At 53.4% G+C, this 23,252-nt stretch overlaps 1 protein-coding gene across 1 annotated transcript in view; it reads left to right on the forward strand.

The window, feature by feature from the left end:
• The window catches only part of LOC147084915 (uncharacterized), a 91,961-nt gene that overhangs the window by 22,074 nt on the left and 46,635 nt on the right, over positions 1-23,252 (forward strand). The window contains exons 6-7 of the mRNA XM_085979370.1: positions 15,487-15,794; positions 18,280-18,594. Of these exons, the coding sequence (XP_085835496.1) occupies positions 15,487-15,794; positions 18,280-18,594 (623 nt within the window). The remainder of the gene's footprint in view (positions 1-15,486; positions 15,795-18,279; positions 18,595-23,252) is intronic.

Below are 23,252 nucleotides of genomic sequence, written 5' to 3' on the forward strand. Positions count from 1 at the left end.
GGAGGTAGATGTATATACTCTAGGACTTGGGCCCCATAATGTAGGCCCACACTCCCCGGTGCCAGTACTGAGGTAACGCTGCACTGTCGGAGGTAGATGTATATACTCTAGGACTCGAGCCCCATAATGCAGGCCCACACTCCCCGGTGCCAGTATTGAGGGAGCGCTGCACTGTTGGAGGTAGATGTATATACTCTAGGACTCGAGCCCCGTAATCCAGGCCCACACTCCCCGGTGCCAGTACTGAGGGAGCGCTGCACTGTCGGAGGCAGATGTATATACTCTAGGACTTGAGCCCCATAATCCAGGCCCACACTCCCCGGTGCCAGTACTGAGGGAGTGTTGCACTGTCGGAGGTAGACTTATATACTCTAGGACTCGAGCCCCATAATCCAGGCCCACAATCCCCGGTGCCAGTACTGAGGGAGCGCTGCACTTTCGGAGGTAGATGTATATGCTCTAGGACTCGAGCCCCATAATCCAGGCCCACACTGCCCGGTGCCAGTATTGAGGGAGCGCTGCACTGTCGGAGGTAGATGTATATACTCTAGGACTCGAGCCCCATAATCCAGGCCCACATTCCCCGGTGCCAGTACTGAGGGAGCGCTGCACTGTCGGATTAGATGGATATACTCTTGGACTCGAGCCCCATAATCCAGGCCCACACTCCCCGGTACCAGTACTTAGGGAGCGCTGCACTGTCGGAGGTAGATGTATATACTCTAGGACTCGAGTTCCATAATCCAGGCTCACACTCCCCGGTGCCAGTACTGAGGGAGCATTGCACTGTCGGAGGTAGATGTATATACTCTCGGACTCGAGCCCCATAATCCAGGCCCAAACTTCGCGGTGCTAGTACTGAGGGAGCGCTGCACTGTCGGAGGTAGGTGGATAAACTCAAGGACTCGAGCCCCATAATCCAGGCCCGCACTCCCCGGTGCCAGTACTGAGGGAGCACTGCACTGTCGGAGGTAGATGTATATACTCTGGGACTCGAGCCCCATAATCCAGGCCCACACTCCCCAGTGCCAGTACTGAGGGAGCGCTGCACTGTCGGAGGCCGATATATATACTCTAGGACTTGAGCCCCATAATCCAGGCCCACACTCCCCGGTGCCAGTACTGAGGGAGTGTTGCACTGTCGGAGGTAGACTTATATACTCTAGGACACGAGCCCCATAATCCAGGCCCACAATCCCCGGTGCCAGTACTGAGGGAGCGCTGCACTTTCGGAGGTAGATGTATATGCTCTAGGACTCGAGCCCCATAATCCAGGCCCACACTCCCCGGTGCCAGTACTGAGGGAGCGCTGCACTGTCGGAGGTAGATGTATATACTCTAGGACTCGAGCCCCATAATCCAGGCCCACATTCCCCGGTGCCAGTACTGAGGGAGCGCTGCACTGTCGGAGGTAGATGTATATACTCTAGGACTCGAGCCCCATAATCCAGGCCCACACTGCCCGGTGCCAGTACTGAGGGAGCGCTGCACTGTCGGAGGTAGATGTATATACTCTAGGACTCGAGCCCCATAATCCAGGCCCACATTCCCCGGTGCCAGTACTGAGGGAGTGCTGCACTGTCGGATTAGATGTATATACTCTAGGACTCGAGCCCCATAATCCAGGCCCACACTCCCCGGTGCCAGTACTGAGGGAGCGCTGCACTGTCGGAGGTAGATGTATATACTCTCGGACTCGAGCTCCATAATCCAGGCCCAGACTCCCCAGTGCCAGTACTGAGGGAGCATTGCACTGTCGGAGGTAGATGTATATACTCTAGGACTCGAGCACCATAATCTAGGCCCACACTCCCCGGTGCCAGTACTGAGGGAGCGCTGCACTGTCGGAGGTAGATGTATATACTCTCGGACTCGAGCCCCATAATCCAGGCCCACACTCCCCAGTGCCAGTACTGAGGGAGCGCTGCACTGTCGGAGGTAGATGTATAAACTCTGGGACTCGAGCCCCGTAATGCAGGCCCACACTCCCCAGTGCCAGTACTGAGGGAGCGCTGCACTGTCGGAGGCAGATATATATACTCTAGGACTTGAGCCCCATAATCCAGGCCCACACTCCCCGGTGCCAGTACTGAGGGAGTGTTGCACTGTCGGAGGTAGACTTATATACTCTCGGACTCGAGACCCATAATCCAGGCCCACAATCCCCGGTGCCAGTACAGAGGGAGCGCTGCACTTTCGGAGGTAGATGTATATGCTCTAGGACTCGAGCCCCATAATCCAGGCCCACACTGCCCGGTGCCAGTACTGAGGGAGCGCTGCACTGTCGGAGGTAGATGTATATACTCTAGGACTCGAGCCGCATAACGCAGGCCCACATTCCCCGGTGCCAGTACTGAGGGAGAACTGCACTGTCGGATTAGATGTATATACTCTAGGACTCGAGCCACATAATCCAGGCCCACACTCCCCGGTGCCAGTACTGAGGGAGCGCTGCACTGTCGGAGGTAGATGTATATACTCTAGGACTCGAGCCCCATAATCCAGGCCCACACTCCCCGGTGCTAGTACTGAGGGAGCGCTGCACTGTCGGAGGAAGGTGGATAAACTCAAGGACTCGAGCCCCATAATCCAGGCCCGCACTCCCCGGTGCCAGTACTGAGGGAGTGCTGCACTGTCGGAGGTAGATGTATATACTCTAGGACTCGAGCCCCATAATCCAGGCCCACACTCCCCGGTGCTAGTAATGAGGGAGCGTTGCACTGTCGGAGGTAGATTTATATACTCTAGGACTCAACCCCATAATCCAGGTCGACACTCCCCGGTGCCAGTACTGAGGGAGTGCTGCACCGTCGGAGGTAGATGTATATACTCTAGGACTCGAGCCCCATAATCCAGGCCCACACTCCCCGGTGCCATTACTGAGGGAGGGCTGCACTGTCGGAGGTAGATGTATATACTCTAGGACTCGAGCCCCATAATCCAGGCCCAAACTCCCCGGTGCCAGTACTGAGGGAGCGCTGCACTGTCGGAGGTAGATGTATATACTCAAGGACTCGAGCCCCATAATCCAGGCCCAAACTCCCCGGTGCCAGTACTGAGGGAGCGCTGCACTGTCGGAGGGAGATGCATATACTCTAGGACTCGAGCCCCATAATCCAGGCCCACACTCCCCGGTGCCAGTACCGAGGGAGTGCTGCGCTGTCGGAGGTAGATGTATATACCCAAGGACTCGAGCCCCATAATCCAGGCCCACACTGCCCGGTGCCAGTACTGAGGGAGCGCTGCACTGTCGGAGGTAGATGTATATACTCTAGGACTCGAGCCCCATAATCCAGGCCCACATTCCCCGGTGCCAGTACTGAGGGAGCGCTGCACTGTCGGATTAGATGTATATACTCTAGGACTCGAGCCCCATAATCCAGGCCCACACTCCCCGGTGCCAGTACTGAGGGAGCGCTGCACTGTCGGATTAGATGTATATACTCTAGGACTCGAGCACCATAATCTAGGCCCACACTCCCCGGTGCCAGTACTGAGGGAGCGCTTCACTGTCGGAGGTAGATGTATATATTCTCGGACTCGAGCCCCATAATCCAGGCCCACACTCCCCAGTGCCAGTACTGAGGGAGCGCTGCACTGTCGGAGGTAGATGTATAAACTCTGGGACTCGAGCCCCATAATGCAGGCCCACACTCCCCAGTGCCAGTACTGAGGGAGCGCTGCACTGTCGGAGGCAGATATATATACTCTAGGACTTGAGCCCCATAATCCAGGCCCACACTCCCCGGTGCCAGTACTGAGGGAGTGTTGACCTGTCGGAGGTAGACTTATATACTCTCGGACTCGAGACCCATAATCCAGGCCCACAATCCCCGGTGCCAGTACAGAGGGAGCGCTGCACTTTCGGAGGTAGATGTATATGCTCTAGGACTCGAGCCCCATAATCCAGGCCCACACTGCCCGGTGCCAGTACTGAGGGAGCGCTGCACTGTCGGAGGTAGATGTATATACTCTAGGACTCGAGCCCCATAACCCAGGCCCACATTCCCCGGTGCCAGTACTGAGGGAGCACTGCACTGTCGGATTCGATGTATATACTCTAGGACTCGAGCCCCATAATCCAGGCCCACACTCCCCGGTGCCAGTACTGAGGGAGCGCTGCACTGTCGGAGGTAGATGTATATACTCTAGGACTCGAGCCCCATAATCCAGGCCCACACTCCCCGGTGCTAGTACTGAGGGAGCGCTGCACTGTCGGAGGTAGGTGGATAAACTCAAGGACTCGAGCCCCATAATCCAGGCCCGCACTCCCCGGTGCCAGTACTGAGGGAGTGCTGCACTGTCGGAGGTAGATGTATATACTCTTGGACTCGAGCCCCATAATCCAGGCCCACACTCCCCGGTGCTAGTAATGAGGGAGCGTTGCACTGTCGGAGGTAGATTTATATACTCTAGGACTCAACCCCATAATCCAGGTCGACACTCCCCGGTGCCAGTACTGAGGGAGTGCTGCACCGTCGGAGGTAGATGTATATACTCTAGGACTCGAGCCCCATAATCCAGGCCCACACTCCCCGGTGCCAGTACTGAGGGAGGGCTGCACGGTCGGAGGTAGATGTATATACTCTAGGACTCGAGCCCCATAATCCAGGCCCAAACTCCCCGGTGCCAGTACTGAGGGAGCGCTGCACTGTCGGAGGTAGATGTATATACTCAAGGACTCGAGCCCCATAATCCAGGCCCAAACTCCCCGGTGCCAGTACTGAGGGAGCGCTGCACTGTCGGAGGGAGATGCATATACTCTAGGACTCGAGCCCCATAATCCAGGCCCACACTCCCCGGTGCCAGTACCGAGGGAGTGCTGCGCTGTCGGAGGTAGATGTATATACCCAAGGACTCGAGCCCCATAATCCAGGCCCACACTCCCCGGTGCCAGTACTGAGGGAGCGCTGCACTGTCGGAGGTAGATGTATATACTCTGGGACTCGAGCCCCATAATCCAGGCCCACACTCCCCGGTGCCAGTACTGAGGGAGCGCTGCACTGTTGGAGGTGGATGTATATACTCTAGGACTCGAGCCCCATAATCCAGGCCCACACTCCCCAGTGCCAGTACTATGGGAGCGCTGCACTGTTGGAGGTAGATGTATATACTCTAGGACTCGAGCCCCATAATCCAGGCCCACACTCCCCGGTGCCAGTACTGAGGGAGTGCTGCACTGTCGGAGGTAGATGTATATACTCTAGGACTCGAGCTCCATAATCCAGGCCCACACTCCCCGGTGCCGGTACTGAGGGAGCGCTGCACTGCCGGAGGTAGATGTATATACTCTAGGACTCGAGCCCCATAATCCAGACCCACACTCCCCGCTGCCAGTACTGAGGGAGCGCTGCACTGTCGGAGGTAGATGGATATACTCTCGGACTTGAGCCCCATAATCCAGGCCCACACTCCCCGGTGCCGGTACTGAGGGAGCGCTACACTGTCGGAGGTAGGTGTACATACTCTAGGACCCGAGCCCAATAATCCAGGGCCACACTCCCCCGTGCCAGTACTGAGGGAGCGCTGCACTGTCGGAGGTAGACTTATATACTCTAGGACTCGAGCCCCATAATCCAGGCCCACAATCCCCGGTGCCAGTACTGAGGGAGCGCTGCACTTTCGGAGGTAGATGTATATGCTCTAGGACTCGAGCCCCATAATCCAGGCCCACACTGCCCGGTGCCAGTATTGAGGGAGCGCTGCACTGTCGGAGGTAGATGTATATACTCTAGGACTCGAGCCCCATAATCCAGGCCCACATTCCCCGGTGCCAGTACTGAGGGAGCGCTGCACTGTCGGATTAGATGTATATACTCTAGGACTCGAGCCCCATAATCCAGGCCCACACTCCCCGGTGCCAGTACTGAGGGAGCGCTGCACTGTCGGAGGTAGATGTATATACTCTCGGACTCGAGCTCCATAATCCAGGCCCAGACTCCCCAGTGCCAGTACTGAGGGAGCATTGCACTGTCGGAGGTAGATGTATATACTCTAGGACTCGAGCACCATAATCTAGGCCCACACTCCCCGGTGCCAGTACTGAGGGAGCGCTGCACTGTCGGAGGTAGATGTATATACTCTCGGACTCGAGCCCCATAATCCAGGCCCACACTCCCCAGTGCCAGTACTGAGGGAGCGCTGCACTGTCGGAGGTAGATGTATAAACTCTGGGACTCGAGCCCCGTAATGCAGGCCCACACTCCCCAGTGCCAGTACTGAGGGAGCGCTGCACTGTCGGAGGCAGATATATATACTCTAGGACTTGAGCCCCATAATCCAGGCCCACACTCCCCGGTGCCAGTACTGAGGGAGTGTTGCACTGTCGGAGGTAGACTTATATACTCTCGGACTCGAGACCCATAATCCAGGCCCACAATCCCCGGTGCCAGTACAGAGGGAGCGCTGCACTTTCGGAGGTAGATGTATATGCTCTAGGACTCGAGCCCCATAATCCAGGCCCACACTTCCCGGTGCCAGTACTGAGGGAGCGCTGCACTGTCGGAGGTAGATGTATATACTCTAGGACTCGAGCCGCATAACGCAGGCCCACATTCCCCGGTGCCAGTACTGAGGGAGAACTGCACTGTCGGATTAGATGTATATACTCTAGGACTCGAGCCACATAATCCAGGCCCACACTCCCCGGTGCCAGTACTGAGGGAGCGCTGCACTGTCGGAGGTAGATGTATATACTCTAGGACTCGAGCCCCATAATCCAGGCCCACACTCCCCGGTGCTAGTACTGAGGGAGCGCTGCACTGTCGGAGGAAGGTGGATAAACTCAAGGACTCGAGCCCCATAATCCAGGCCCGCACTCCCCGGTGCCAGTACTGAGGGAGTGCTGCACTGTCGGAGGTAGATGTATATACTCTAGGACTCGAGCCCCATAATCCAGGCCCACACTCCCCGGTGCTAGTAATGAGGGAGCGTTGCACTGTCGGAGGTAGATTTATATACTCTAGGACTCAACCCCATAATCCAGGTCGACACTCCCCGGTGCCAGTACTGAGGGAGTGCTGCACCGTCGGAGGTAGATGTATATACTCTAGGACTCGAGCCCCATAATCCAGGCCCACACTCCCCGGTGCCAGTACTGAGGGAGGGCTGCACTGTCGGAGGTAGATGTATATACTCTAGGACTCGAGCCCCATAATCCAGGCCCAAACTCCCCGGTGCCAGTACTGAGGGAGCGCTGCACTGTCGGAGGTAGATGTATATACTCAAGGACTCGAGCCCCATAATCCAGGCCCAAACTCCCCGGTGCCAGTACTGAGGGAGCGCTGCACTGTCGGAGGGAGATGCATATACTCTAGGACTCGAGCCCCATAATCCAGGCCCACACTCCCCGGTGCCAGTACCGAGGGAGTGCTGCGCTGTCGGAGGTAGATGTATATACCCAAGGACTCGAGCCCCATAATCCAGGCCCACACTCCCCAGTGCCAGTACTGAGGGAGCGCTGCACTGTCGGAGGTAGATGTATATACTCTGGGACTCGAGCCCCATAATCCAGGCCCACACTCCCCGGTGCCAGTACTGAGGGAGCGCTGCACTGTTGGAGGTGGATGTATATACTCTAGGACTCGAGCCCCATAATCCAGGCCCATGCTCCCCGGTGCCAGTACTAAGGGAGCGCTGCACTGTCGGAGGTAGATGTATATACTCTAGGACTCGAGCCCCATAATCCAGGCCCACACTGCCCGGTGCCAGTACTGAGGGAGCGCTGCACTGTCGGAGGTAGATGTATATACTCTAGGACTCGAGCACCATAATCCAGGCCCACATTCCCCGGTGCCAGTACTGAGGGAGCGCTGCACTGTCGGATTAGATGTATATACTCTAGGACTCGAGCCCCATAATCCAGGCCCACACTCCCCGGTGCCAGTACTGAGGGAGCGCTGCACTGTCGGATTAGATGTATATACTCTAGGACTCGAGCACCATAATCTAGGCCCACACTCCCCGGTGCCAGTACTGAGGGAGCGCTTCACTGTCGGAGGTAGATGTATATATTCTCGGACTCGAGCCCCATAATCCAGGCCCACACTCCCCAGTGCCAGTACTGAGGGAGCGCTGCACTGTCGGAGGTAGATGTATAAACTCTGGGACTCGAGCCCCATAATGCAGGCCCACACTCCCCAGTGCCAGTACTGAGGGAGCGCTGCACTGTCGGAGGCAGATATATATACTCTAGGACTTGAGCCCCATAATCCAAGCCCACACTCCCCGGTGCCAGTACTGAGGGAGTGTTGACCTGTCGGAGGTAGACTTATATACTCTCGGACTCGAGACCCATAATCCAGGCCCACAATCCCCGGTGCCAGTACAGAGGGAGCGCTGCACTTTCGGAGGTAGATGTATATGCTCTAGGACTCGAGCCCCATAATCCAGGCCCACACTGCCCGGTGCCAGTACTGAGGGAGCGCTGCACTGTCGGAGGTAGATGTATATACTCTAGGACTCGAGCCCCATAACCCAGGCCCACATTCCCCGGTGCCAGTACTGAGGGAGCACTGCACTGTCGGATTCGATGTATATACTCTAGGACTCGAGCCCCATAATCCAGGCCCACACTCCCCGGTGCCAGTACTGAGGGAGCGCTGCACTGTCGGAGGTAGATGTATATACTCTAGGACTCGAGCCCCATAATCCAGGCCCACACTCCCCGGTGCTAGTACTGAGGGAGCGCTGCACTGTCGGAGGTAGGTGGATAAACTCAAGGACTCGAGCCCCATAATCCAGGCCCGCACTCCCCGGTGCCAGTACTGAGGGAGTGCTGCACTGTCGGAGGTAGATGTATATACTCTTGGACTCGAGCCCCATAATCCAGGCCCACACTCCCCGGTGCTAGTAATGAGGGAGCGTTGCACTGTCGGAGGTAGATTTATATACTCTAGGACTCAACCCCATAATCCAGGTCGACACTCCCCGGTGCCAGTACTGAGGGAGTGCTGCACCGTCGGAGGTAGATGTATATACTCTAGGACTCGAGCCCCATAATCCAGGCCCACACTCCCCGGTGCCAGTACTGAGGGAGGGCTGCACTGTCGGAGGTAGATGTATATACTCTAGGACTCGAGCCCCATAATCCAGGCCCAAACTCCCCGGTGCCAGTACTGAGGGAGCGCTGCACTGTCGGAGGTAGATGTATATACTCAAGGACTCGAGCCCCATAATCCAGGCCCAAACTCCCCGGTGCCAGTACTGAGGGAGCGCTGCACTGTCGGAGGGAGATGCATATACTCTAGGACTCGAGCCCCATAATCCAGGCCCACACTCCCCGGTGCCAGTACCGAGGGAGTGCTGCGCTGTCGGAGGTAGATGTATATACCCAAGGACTCGAGCCCCATAATCCAGGCCCACACTCCCCGGTGCCAGTACTGAGGGAGCGCTGCACTGTCGGAGGTAGATGTATATACTCTGGGACTCGAGCCCCATAATCCAGGCCCACACTCCCCGGTGCCAGTACTGAGGGAGCGCTGCACTGTTGGAGGTGGATGTATATACTCTAGGACTCGAGCCCCATAATCCAGGCCCACACTCCCCAGTGCCAGTACTAAGGGAGCGCTGCACTGTTGGAGGTAGATGTATATACTCTAGGACTCGAGCCCCATAATCCAGGCCCACACTCCCCGGTGCCAGTACTGAGGGAGTGCTGCACTGTCGGAGGTAGATGTATATACTCTAGGACTCGAGCTCCATAATCCAGGCCCACACTCCCCGGTGCCGGTACTGAGGGAGCGCTGCACTGCCGGAGGTAGATGTATATACTCTAGGACTCGAGCCCCATAATCCAGACCCACACTCCCCGCTGCCAGTACTGAGGGAGCGCTGCACTGTCGGAGGTAGATGGATATACTCTCGGACTTGAGCCCCATAATCCAGGCCCACACTCCCCGGTGCCGGTACTGAGGGAGTGCTACACTGTCGGAGGTAGGTGTACATACTCTAGGACCCGAGCCCAATAATCCAGGGCCACACTCCCCCATGCCAGTACTGAGGGAGCGCTGCACTGTCGGAGGTAGACTTATATACTCTAGGACTCGAGCCCCATAATCCAGGCCCACAATCCCCGGTGCCAGTACTGAGGGAGCGCTGCACTTTCGGAGGTAGATGTATATGCTCTAGGACTCGAGCCCCATAATCCAGGCCCACACTGCCCGGTGCCAGTATTGAGGGAGCGCTGCACTGTCGGAGGTAGATGTATATACTCTAGGACTCGAGCCCCATAATCCAGGCCCACATTCCTCGGTGCCAGTACTGAGGGAGCGCTGCACTGTCGGATTAGATGTATATACTCTTGGACTCGAGCCCCATAATCCAGGCCCACACTCCCCGGTGCCAGTACTGAGGGAGCGCTGCACTGTCGGAGTTAGATGTATATACTCTAGGACTCGAGCCCCATAATCCAGGCCCACACTCCCCGGTGCCAGTACTGAGGGAGCGCTGCACTGTCGGAGTTAGATGTATATACTCTAGGACTCGAGCTCCATAATCCAGGCCCACACTCCCCGACGCCAGTACTGAGGGAGCATTGCACTGTCGGAGGTAGATGTATATACTCTAGGACTCGAGCCCCATAATCCAGGCCCACACTCCCCGGTGCCAGTACTGAGGGAGCGCTGCACTGTCGGAGGTAGATGTATATACTCCAGGACTTGGGCCCCATAATGCAGGCCCACACTCCCCAGTGCCAGTACTGAGGTAAAGCTGCACTGTCGGAGGTAGATGTATATACTCTAGGACTCGAGCCCCATAATCCAGGCCCACACTCCCCGGTGCTAGTACTGAGGGAGCGCTGCACTGTCGGAGGTAGTTGGATAAACTCAAGGACTCGAGCCCCATAATCCAGGCCCACACTCCCCGGTGCCAGTACTGAGGGAGCGCTGCACTGTCGGAGGTAGATGTATATACTCCAGGACTCGGGCTCCATCATCCAGGCCCACACTCCCCGGTGCCAGTACTGAGGTAGCGCTGCACTGTCGGAGGTAGATGTATATACTCTATGAATTGAGCCCCATAATCCAGGCCCACACTCCCCGGTGCCAGTGCTGAGGGAGCGCTGCACTGTCGGAGGTAGATATATATACTCTAGGAATTGAGCCCCATAATCCAGGCCCACACTCCCCGGTGCCAGTACTGAGGGAGCGCTGCACTGTCGGAGGTAGATGTATATACTCTAGGACTCGAGCCCCATAATCCAGGCCCACACTCCCCGGTGCCAGTACTGAGGGAGCGCTGCACTGTCGGAGGTAGATATATATACTCTAGGACTCGAGCCCCATAATCCAGGCCCACACTCCCCGGTGCCAGTACTGAGGGAGCACTGCACTGTCAGAGGTAGATGTATATACTCTAGGACTCGAGCCCCATAATCCAGGCCCACACTCCCCAGTGCCAGTACTGAGGGAGCACTGCACTGTCAGAGGTAGATGTATATACTCTTGGACTCGAGCCCCATAATCCAGGCCCACACTCCCCGGTGCCAGTACTGAGGGAGCGCTGCACTGTCGGAGTTAGATGTATATACTCTAGGACTCGAGCTCCATAATCCAGGCCCACACTCCCCGATGCCAGTACTGAGGGAGCATTGCACTGTCGGAGGTAGATGTATATACTCTAGGACTCGAGCCCCATAATCCAGGCCCACACTCCCCGGTGCCAGTACTGAGGGAGAGCTGCACTGTCGGAGGTAGATGTATATACTCCAGGACTTGGGCCCCATAATGCAGGCCCACACTCCCCAGTGCCAGTACTGAGGTAACGCTGCACTGTCGGAGGTAGATGTATATACTCTAGGACTCGAGCCCCATAATCCAGGCCCACACTCCCCGGTGCTAGTACTGAGGGAGCGCTGCACTGTCGGAGGTAGGTGGATAAACTCAAGGACTCGAGCCCCATAATCCAGGCCCACACTCCCCGGTGCCAGTACTGAGGGAGCGCTGCACTGTCGGAGGTAGATGTATATACTCCAGGACTCGGGCTCCATCATCCAGGCCCACACTCCCCGGTGCCAGTACTGAGGTAGCGCTGCACTGTCGGAGGTAGATGTATATACTCTAGGAATTGAGCCCCATAATCCAGGCCCACACTCCCCGGTGCCAGTACTGAGGGAGCGCTGCACTGTCGGAGGTAGATATATATACTCTAGGAATTGAGCCACATAATCCAGGCCCACACTCCCCGGTGCCAGTACTGAGGGAGCGCTGCACTGTCGGAGGTAGATGTATATACTCCAGGACTCGAGCCCCATATTCCAGGCCCACACTCCCCGGTGCCAGTACTGAGGGAGCGCTGCACTGTCGGAGGTAGATATATATACTCTAGGACTCGAGCCCCATAATCCAGGCCCACACTCCCCGGTGCCAGTACTGAGGGAGCACTGCACTGTCAGAGGTAGATGTATATACTCTAGGACTCGAGCCCCATAATCCAGGCCCACACTCCCCAGTGCCAGTACTGAGGGAGCGCTGCACTGTCGGAGGCAGATATATATACTCTAGGACTTGAGCCCCATAATCCAGGCCCACACTCCCCGGTGCCAGTACTGAGGGAGTGTTGCACTGTCGGAGGTAGACTTATATACTCTAGGACTCGAGCCCCATAATCCAGGCCCACAATCCCCGGTGCCAGTATTGAGGGAGCGCTGCACTTTCGGAGGTAGATGTATATGCTCTAGGACTCGAGCCCCATAATCCAGGCCCACACTGCCCGGTGCCAGTACTGAGGGAGCGCTGCACTGTCGGAGGTAGATGGAAATACTCTAGGACTCGAGCCCCATAATCCAGGCCCATATTCCCCGGTGCCAGTACTGAGGGAGCGCTGCACTGTCGGATTAGATGTATATACTCGAGGACTCGAGCCCCATAATCCAGGCCCACACTCCCCGGTGCCAGTACTGAGGGAGCGCTGCACTGTCGGAGGTAGATGTATATACTCTAGGACTCGAGCCCCATAATCCAGGCCCACACTCCCCGGTGATAGTACTGAGGGAGCGCTGCACTGTCGGAGGTTGGTGGATAAACTCAGGGACTCGAGCCCCATAATCCAGGCCCGCACTCCCCGGTGCCAGTACTGAGGGAGTGCTGCACTGTCGGAGGTAGATGTATATGCTCCAGGACTCGAGCTCCATCATCCAGGCCCATGCTCCCCGGTGCCAGTACTGAGGGAGCGCTGAACTGTCGGAGGTAGATGTATATACTCTAGGACTCGAGCCCCATAATCCAGGTCCACACTCCCCGGTGCCAGTACTGAGGGAGCACTGCACTGTCGGAGGTAGATGTATATACTCTAGGAATTGAGCCCCATAATCCAGGCCCACACTCCCCGGTGCCAGTACTGAGGGAGCGCTGCACTGTCGGAGGTAGATGTATATACTCTAGGACTCGAGCCCCATAATCCAGGCCCACACTCCCCGGTGCCAGTACTGAGGGAGCGCTGCACTGTCGGAGGTAGATGTATATACTCTAGGACTCGAGCCCCATAATCCAGGCCCACACTCCCCGGTGCCAGTACTGAGGGAGCACTGCACTGTCGGAGGTAGATGTATATACTCTAGGACTCGAGCTCCATAATCCAGGCCCACACTCCCCGGTGCCAGTACTGAGGGAGCGCTGCACTGTCGGAGGTATATTTATATCTTTTGGTACTTGAGTCTGGGCGGTCACTCCAGTGCAGTACTGAGGAGGTGCTGCAGTGTTGGAGGTGCTATCTTTCAGATAAAACTACAAACGCAGGCCCCATCTGCCTTAACAAGGTGACCCCCTGGACTATTTCGAAGAATAGAAGGAGAGTTAACCCCGGTGTCCTGGCCAATATTAATCCCTCAATCATCATAATAAAAACAGATGTCTGGTGATTATCACAATGCTGTCTGCGGGAGCTTGCTGTGCAGAAAAATGACTGCAAGCGTTTCCTACATTATGACAGTGACCACACTTCAAAAAGTACTTCATTGGCTGTAAAGCGCTTTGGGGACGTCCGGTGGTCGTGAAATGCGCTAGATAAATGCAATTCTTTCTTTCCTCGTTCGTTTATAAAGAGATATGTTGCCGAATTTTAAGGTGGACCTTTACATAGAAACATAGAAACATAGAAGATAGGAGCAGGAGTAGGCCATTCGGCCCCTCGAGCCTGCTCCGCCATTCAATGCGATCATGGCTGATCATTCAATTTCAGTACCCGGTCCCTGCTTTCTCCACATACCCCTTGATCCCTTTAGCCTTAAGAAATATATCCAACTCCTTCTTGAATATATTTAATGAATTGGCCTCTACTGCCTTCTGTGGTAGAGAATTCCACAGGTTCACCACTCTCTGGGTGAAGAAATTCCTCCTCATCTCTGTCCTAAATGGCTTACCCCTTACCCTTAGACTGTGACCCCTGGTTCTGGACTCGCCCGCCATCAGAAACAGCCTTCCTGCATCTAGTCTGTCCAGTCCTGTCAGAATTTTATAAGTTTCAATGTGATCCCCTTTTCAATGAGATCCACGCGAGTGGAGTGATCTCTTTCTGTTGGGAAAAGTTTATTCGAGTTGAAGAATCTTTCTTCTTCCGCTTTGCCTCTTTGACACCTCTTATATACGTTGCGGTGCTCGGGCCCCAGAGCAGGTTTTCCAACACCTGCAGCTACCTGAATCCAGAGCAGGTAATTACAGCTTTTAACAAGCAAAGTTTGAGCATTGTCGAAGGTTGTTCGATTTGCTCTGGTCTAGATTGGCAAAGCGGCGGACTTTGCCAGCATAGGGAGGCACGGTGGCATAGTGGTTAGCACTGTTGCCTCACAGCGCCAGGGACCCGGGTTCAAATCCGGCCTCGGGCGACTGTCTGTGTGGAGTTTCCACATTCTCCCCGTGCCTGCTTGGGTTTTCTCCGGGTGCTCCGGTTTCCTCCCACAGTCCAAAGATGTGCGGGTTAGGTTGATTTGGCTATGATAAAATTGACCCTTAGTGTTAGCGGATTAAATACGTGGGGTTACGGGGATAGGGTGAGATATGTGTCGGTGCAGGCTCGATGGGCCGAAATGGCCTCTATCTGCACTGTGGGGATTCTGTGATTCTGTGATCACATTGACAAACCTATTCCTTAGTAAGTGCAGTCAGAAAAGCTGTTCATTTTAATTTGTTTATGTGATGTGGGCATCGCTGGCAAGGCCAGCATTTATTGCCCATCCCTAGTTGCCCTCGAGAAGGTGGTGGTGAGCCGCCTTCATGAACCGCTGCAGTCCGTGTGGTGAAGATACTCCCACAGTGCTGTTAGGGAGGGAGTTCCAGGATTTTGACCCAGCGACGATGAAGAATCGGCGATATACTTCTAATTCAGGACTAATAACTAAGATAAATTGCCCTTTTAATCTCAGCTTGTGGTCCTTCAGTGCTCCATCACAACCAATAGCAATGGAGAAAACAGTAAGGCCATACTATTCTCAAAACAATGTCATGACGTGTGTTAGAAGTAACGTTTCTTCCATGTTGTTTCAGCGCCGAGTTTGAGACTGAAGAATGGGGCCAATGTTTGTTCGGGGAGAGTGGAGGTTCAGTACTTAGGACAATGGGGGACGGTGTGCGACGATGGATGGGGATTAGCCGATGCCAAGGTTATTTGCAGCCAGCTGGGCTGTGGGCCTCCCATTACAGCACACACAGCGGCTCACTTCGGACAAGGTACCGGGAAAATTTGGATGGATAATGTTGCTTGCAGTGGAAATGAGTCTTCTCTGTGGACCTGCGCCTTCGGTGGATGGGGGAATCATAACTGTGGTCACGGGGAAGATGCAGGGGTGACCTGTGAAACAGGTAAGGACACAATTCACCAAACGAAGGGCCAACTATTTTATCATTTGTATCGTTTTCTGTGGCAGTCCCTCGGAACCGAGGATGACTTGCTTCCACATTAAAAGTGAGTTCGCAGGTGACTGATGAGTCCAATGCGGGACCTACAGTCTCTGTCACAGGTGGGGCAGACGGTGGTTGAAGGTGGCGGGTGGCTGGGGTGCTTGGGTTGACGTGCGCTCCTTGCGATGCCTGCGCTTGGCTTCCACTTGCTCCCGGCGAAGAGACTCGAGGTGTTCGGCGCCCTCCCGGATGCTTCTCCTCCACTTTGTGCTCTGGTCTTGGGCCAGGGAGTCCCAGGTGTCGGTGGGGATGTTACACGGTTTCAAGGAGGCTTTGAGGGTGCCCTTGAAGCATTTCCTCTGCCCACCTGGGGCTCTCTTGCCGTGTTGGAGCTCCGAGTAGAGCGCTTGTTTCGGGAGTCTCGTATCGGGCATGCCGACAATGTGACCCGTCCATTGGTGCTGATCGAGCGTGGTCAGAGCTTCGATGCTGGGGATGATGGCCTGAGCGAGAACACTGACATTGGTGCACCTATCCTGCCAATGGATTTGCAGGATCTTGCAGAGGCAGCGTTGGTGGTACCTCTCCAGTGCTTTGTATGTTCCATTAACAAGGGTAACTAAAATCATAGCACCTTACAGATAATTAACTCAATTTGTCTTCAATAAACTGTTTAAAAATGTATTCACCGGTTGTGTGAATCGCTGGCAAGGCCATTTGTTGGCCATCCCCAATTGCCCTTGGAACATATAAACATAGAAACATAGAAGGTAGGAGCAGGAGTAGGCCATTCGGCCCCTCGAGCCCGCTCCGCCATTTAATGAGATCATGGCTGATCATCCAAATTCAGTACCCTGTCCCTGCTTTCTCCCCATAGCCCTTGATCCCTTTAGCCTTAAGATATATATCCAACTCCTTCTTGAATACATTTAATGAATTGGCCTCTTCTGCAATCTTTGGTAGAGAATTCCACAGGTTCACCACTCTCTGGGTGAAGAAATTCCTCCTCATCTCTGTCCTAAATGACTTACCCCTTATCCTTAGACTGCGACCCCTGGTTCTGGACTCCCCGACCATCGGGAACATCCTTCCTGCATCTAGTCTGTCCAGTCATGTCAGAAGTTTATAAGTTTCAATGAAATCCCCTGTCATTCTTCTAAACTCCAGCGAGTATAAGCCCAATTTACCCAATCTCTCCTCATACGTCATTCCTGCCACCCCAGGTATCAGCCTGGTGAATCTTTGCTGAACTCCTTCCATGGCAAGACCATCCTTCCTCAGATAAGGCGACCAAAACTGCACACAATACTCAAGATGTGGTCTCACCAAGGCCCTGTACAACTGCAGCAAGACATCCTTGTTCCTGTACTCAAACCCTCTCGCCACGAAGGCCAACAAACCATTTGCCTTCTTAACCGCCTGCTGCACCTGCATGCTTACCTTCAGCACAAGGACACCCAGGTCCTTAAGCCAATTCCTTATCCAAGCTGCCACTGACCCACCTATCCCACGAGCCTCAATTTTGTTAGCCAGCCTTCTATATGGTACTTTGTCAAATGCCTTCCTAAAATCCATGCAGCCACCATCCATTGCATTCCCTTCATCAATCCTCCCTGTTACTTCATCAAAAAGTAGATTGAGGTTAATATTTGCAGAAACTCACCGTGAATGAAATTGTCCTTTCTATCGGGAAAGAACGGGCCCCTTCACTGCTCTACAATAACCAAAATACAGGGAGGAGCTAACCCTGGGCAGAGTGCATGAAGTGGATATTTAGAAATCCCACTTAGTAGAAGCACAGCATTATGGGTAAGAATAAGTCATCAAGGCATTCCTGCCTGACAAGGGCAAGTTAAAAGCATATAGGCTTTGCACACAGCTCAGCACATCACCACAAAAAGGGACAAAGATAGACAATGCAGAAGGAGACGTGCTGAGACACAGAAAAGAGGTAGCGACTTGACAATAATAGGTTAAAAGGACTCGCTTGACTGATACTAGCCGTTGGGAAATAGGTAAGTCATCAGGTGGGCACCTGACGGTTTAACCACAATCTAGACCGTTCTTTGCATAAGCCACTGATAATAGAACAAGCGTAGAAGGAGGCGTCAATATACGGTTTAAATAACAAGGTGTTGTGAAACAAGAAATGTCATGCGAAAGTATGAATCAGTGTGGTTTGTAAGCTTAAATACCGGAGACCGAAGACAATCGGAGAGTCAGCCAGGAACAAGTTGCAGGAACTCTAAGCTGTACTCCCTGATCAGCCGTTAGGTACCTCCGCGGTCTGTTTGTATTGTACTGTTGAATAATTTTGTGTTTTAAATAAACTGCTTGGCTATTTTACCATTTGCAGACTAGTGTGCGGATTTAATGAATCTTATTTCGCCACAACAGTGCGGTTACCACATGGCGCTGAGGTAACGTTCCCTGCATGTTGTTTCAGTGTGGAGTGCGAGACTGGTGAATTCGATTGATCGTTGCTCTGGGACGGTGGAGGTGAATTACAATCGCCAATGGGGAATGGTTTGTGACGACAACTGGGACATGGCAGATGCCAGGGTGGTCTGCAATCAGCTGCGCTGCGGGTCGGCCGTAGCAGTGCGCAGTTCCGCTCACTTCGGAGCAGGTACCGGGAGTATTTGGATGGACGATGTTGCGTGCAGCGGCACGGAGACTTATCTGTGGTCCTGCTCCTTCAATGGATGGGGGGAGCACAACTGCGGGAACCAGGAGGCGGCAGGTGTGATATGCAACCCAGGTAAGTGCACAATCGCTCCAATTAAAGGAAGATCTTGGACCCAAGCTATTCACAATATATATTAATGATCTAGGCAAGGGAACTAGATGTAATATCTCCAAGTTTGCAGATGACACAAAGCTGGGTGGGCGTGTGTGCTGTGAGGAGGATGCCGAGAAACTCCAGGATGATTTGGGCAGGTTGGGTGATTGGGCAGAAGCATGGCAGATGCAATATAACGTGGATAAATGCGAGGTTATCCACTTTGGTGTCAAAAACAGGAAAGCAGATTATTATCTGAATGGCAATAGATTGGGAGAAGGGGAAGTGCAACGTGACCTGGGTGTCCTTGTGCCCCAGTCGCTGCAGGTAAGCATGCAGGTGCAGCAGGCGGTTAAGAAGGCTAATGGTATGTTGGCCTTTGTAGTGAGAGGATTTGAGTACAGGAGCAAGGATGTCTTGCTGCAGTTGTACAGGGCCTTGGTGAGACCACACCTTGAGTATTGTGTGCAGTTTTGGTCGCCTTATCTGAGGAAGGATGTTCGTGCCATGGAGGGAGTTCAGTGAAGATTCACCAGGCTGATACCTGGGATGGCAGGAATGACGTATGAGGAGAGATTGGATCGAATGGGATTATACTTGCTGGAGTTTAGAAGAATGAGAGGGGATCTAATTGAAACTTATAAAATTCTGACAGGACTGGACAGACTAGATGCAGGAAGGATGTTCCCGATGGCGGGGGAGTCCAGAACCAGGGGTCACAGACTAAGGATAAGGGGTAAGCCATTTAGGACAGAAATGAGGAGGAATTTCTTCACCCAGAGAGTGGTGAACCTGTGGAATTCTCTACCACATAAGGCAGTAGAGGCCAATTCATTAAATATATTCAAGAAGGAGTTGGATATATTTCTTAAGGCTAAAGGGATCAAGGGATATGGGGAGAAAGCAGGGACCGGGTACTGAATTTGGAACATCAGCCATGATCGCATTGAATGGCGGAGCAGGCTCGAGGGGCCGAATGGCCTACTCCTGCTCCTATCTTCTATGTTTCTATGTTTAAGACTGACTCATTATTCAGATGTTTTAATATTACATTTCTGCAGAGGGACGATACGCTCGAATCTGTTCGGTTGAGTTAAGGAGCATCAAGAAAGAACAATTTCTCCTGTTCATATGTTCATATGACCCCACTGCATACATCTATTCAGCACTATTCTCCATCTCATATACCTGAGCCAGTGATAGAACCATAGAAACATAGAAGATAGGAGCAGGAGTAGGCCATTCGGCCCGTCGAGCCTGTTCCGCCATTCAATGAGATCATGGCTGATCATCCAAATTCAGTACCCTGTCCCTGCTTTCTCCACATATCCCTTGATCCCTTTAGCCTAATGAAATATATCTAACTCCTTCTTGAATATATGTAACGAATTGGCCTCAACTGCCTTCTGCGTTAGAGAAATCCACAGGTTCACCACACTCTGGGTGAAGAAATTCCTCCTCATCTCTGTCCTAAATGGCTTACCCCTTATCCTTAGACTGTGACCCCTGGTTCTGGACTCCCCCGCCATCGGGAACACCCTTCCTGCATCTAGTCTGTCTAGTCCTGTTAGAACTTTATAAGGTTCAATGAGGTTCCCTCTCATTCTTCTAAACTCCAGCGAGTATAAGCCCAATCGACCCAATCTCTCCTCATACGTCATTCCTGCCATCCCAGGTATCAGTCTGGTGAATCTTCGTTGCACTCCCTCCATGGCAAGAACATCCTTCCCCAGATAAGGTGACCAAAACTGCACACAATACTCCAGGTGTGGTCTCACCAAGGCCCTGTACAACTGCAGGAAGACATCCTTGCTCCTGTACTCGAATCCTCTCGCTATAAAGGCCAACATACCATTTGCCTTCTTAACCACCTGCTGCACCTGCATGCTTACCTTCAGTGACTGGTGCACAAGGACACCCAGGTCTCGTCGCACTTCCCCTTCTCCCAATCTATTGCCATTCAGATAATAATCTGCCTTCCTGTTTTTGCCACCAAAGTGTATAACCTCACATTTATCCACATTATACTACATCTGCCATGCTTCTGCCCAATCACCCAACCTGTCCAAATCTTCCTGGAGTTTCTCGGCATCCTCCTCACAGCACACACACCCACCCAGCTTTGTGTCGTCTGCAAACCTGGAGATTTTACATCTAGTTCCCTCATCTAGATCAAGAATATATATTGTGAATAGCTGGGGTCCTAGGACCGATCGCTGCAGTACCCCACTAGTCACTGCCTGCCACTCGGAAAAAGAACCGTTTATTCCAACTCTTTGCTTTCTCTCTGCCAACCAGTTCTCTATCCAAGTCAGTACCTTGCCCCCAATCCCATGTGCCTTAATTTACACGCTAACCTCTTATGCGGGTCCTTATCGAAAGCCTTCTGAAAGTCCAAATACACCACCTCCACTGGTTCTCCCTTATCTATTCTACCAGTTACATCCTCAAAAAATCCCAGTAGATTAGTCAAGCACGATTTACCTTTTGTAAACCAATGTAAGTTTGTCCGATCCTGTCACTGTTTTCCAAGTGCTCTGCTATTAAAGTTTGCAGATTGCAATTGAAGCTGATGGCGATCGCACCAGCGATCGTTACACTTGGGGAATAGTTACCTTGCAAGGAGATTGATATTCAGCACCATTATTAGAGATACTGGCGAAAGTAACATTACTATGTCATCTCATTGCAGATCCTGTGATCCGGCCCACTATCTCTCAGAATCCAGATTATCCCATACACGTGAGAGGAAATTCACTCCAAATCAATTGCACAGCCCCGGAGGGTTATGCAGGGGGTCGATTCAAAGTGCTAAAAGGGTCCACTTCCCTCACAGTCCAGGAGGTCTCGACAAACCAGCGTTCATTTACTTATTTGTTGAACAATATTACTCTGAATGCCGAAGGAAGATATACCTGCGGATATCAAATTCAGGTGTCTGGAAAGTGGATTCAGTTCACATCCAGTAACGCTCTGCCAATACGCGTGACAAGTGAGTGAGATTTACTGATTTGTTTGTATTTTTTAGAGATGTCTTCTTCTTCTTAGGCAGTCCCTCGGAACCGAGGATGACTTGCTTCCACAATGAAAATGAGTTCGCAGGTGACTGATGAGTCCAATGCGGGATCTACAGTCTCTGTCACAGGTGGGGCAGACGGTTGTTGAAGGGGTGGGTGTTTGGGGTTCTTGGGTTGACGTGCGTTCCTTGCGCTGCCTGCGCTTGCTCCCGGCAAAGAGACTCGAGGTGTTCGGCGCCTTCCCGGATGCTTCTCCTCCACTTTGCACTCTGGTCTTGGGCAAGGGATTCCCAGGTGTCGGTGGGGAACGTTACACTTTTTCAAGGAGTCTTTGAGGGTGTCCTTGAAGCATTTCCTCTGCCCACCTGGGGCTCTCTTGCCGTGCCGGAGCTCCGAGTAGAGCGCTTGTTTCAGGAGTCTCGTATCGGGCATGCGGACGATGTGACCCGTCCATCGGAGCTAATCGAGCGTGGTCAAAGCTTGAATGCTGGGGATGTTGGCCTGAGCAAGAACACTGATGTTGGTGCGCCTATCCTGCCAATGGATTTGCAGGATCTTGCGGAGGCAACGTTGATGGTACCTCTCCAGTGCTTTGAGGTGCCCGCTGTACATGCTCCATGTCCCTGAGGCATACAGCAGGGCAGGTATCATTGCTGCTCTGTAGACCATGAGCTTAGTGCCGGGTTTGAGGTCCTGGTCTTCAAACACTCTCTTCCTCAGGCGACCGAATGCTGCACTGGCACACTGAAGGTGGTGTTGGACTTCGCCATCAACATCTGCCCTTGTTGACAGTAGGCTCCCGAGGTATGGAAACTGGTCCACGTTGTCCAAGGCCTTGTCGTGGATTTTGATAATCGGGGGGCCGTACTGTGTGGCGGGGGCAGGTTGGTAGAGGACCTTTGTCTTACAGATGTTTAGTGTAAGGCCCATGCTCTCGTACACTTCGGTGAAGGTGTTGACGATGGTTTGGAATTCGACCTCCGCACGAGCGCAGACGCAAGCCTCGTCTGCATACTGCAATTCAATGTGGGTGGACATTGGAAACGGGCCGCGAGTAGAACAGTAGCAGACTGTGGAAATTGGCAGACTCGTGGCAGATGAGGTGTCAGGAAGAAAAGGGTGAATTCATGCACTTTGGGAGGAAGACTGAGGAGATTTAATATAAACTAAATGGTAGATTTTTACAAAGGGGTTCAGGAACAGAAGGTCTAAGGGTTCACGTACTGCAGTCTTTGAAGGTGGAAGGAGGCGTTGATATGGGATCATTTGGCTTTTTAAATCGGGATATTTTGCAGAGTACAAATGCAAGGAAGTTATGCTAAACTTTTATAAACCACTGGCGGTGTCTCAGCTACAGTATTAATTGGCCCAGAAATTCGGGTCGGGGGCTTCCCGCGGGTGCGAGCCCCCGACCTGCAGTTACCTAGCGCGCTGGCCGTTGAGCTGTGGGCCCGTGTGGGATTCCGATCCTGGGCCTCCTCCAACTGCCGGCGCGCAGTGCTCGCGTATCCCAGGGGCGCAGTTAGTTCGAAGCGTCCCCTGGGATCACGTGGGCCATGGAGAGCCAATCGGAGCAGGGAATGCTTCATTCATAAGTTTGACAGGAAGACGTGTCAAACC

Source organism: Somniosus microcephalus, unplaced genomic scaffold (genome assembly GCF_052327205.1).
Source record: "Somniosus microcephalus isolate GS21.2 unplaced genomic scaffold, FLI_Smic_1.0 unresolved_chr9, whole genome shotgun sequence".
Lineage (NCBI taxonomy): Eukaryota > Metazoa > Chordata > Chondrichthyes > Squaliformes > Somniosidae > Somniosus > Somniosus microcephalus.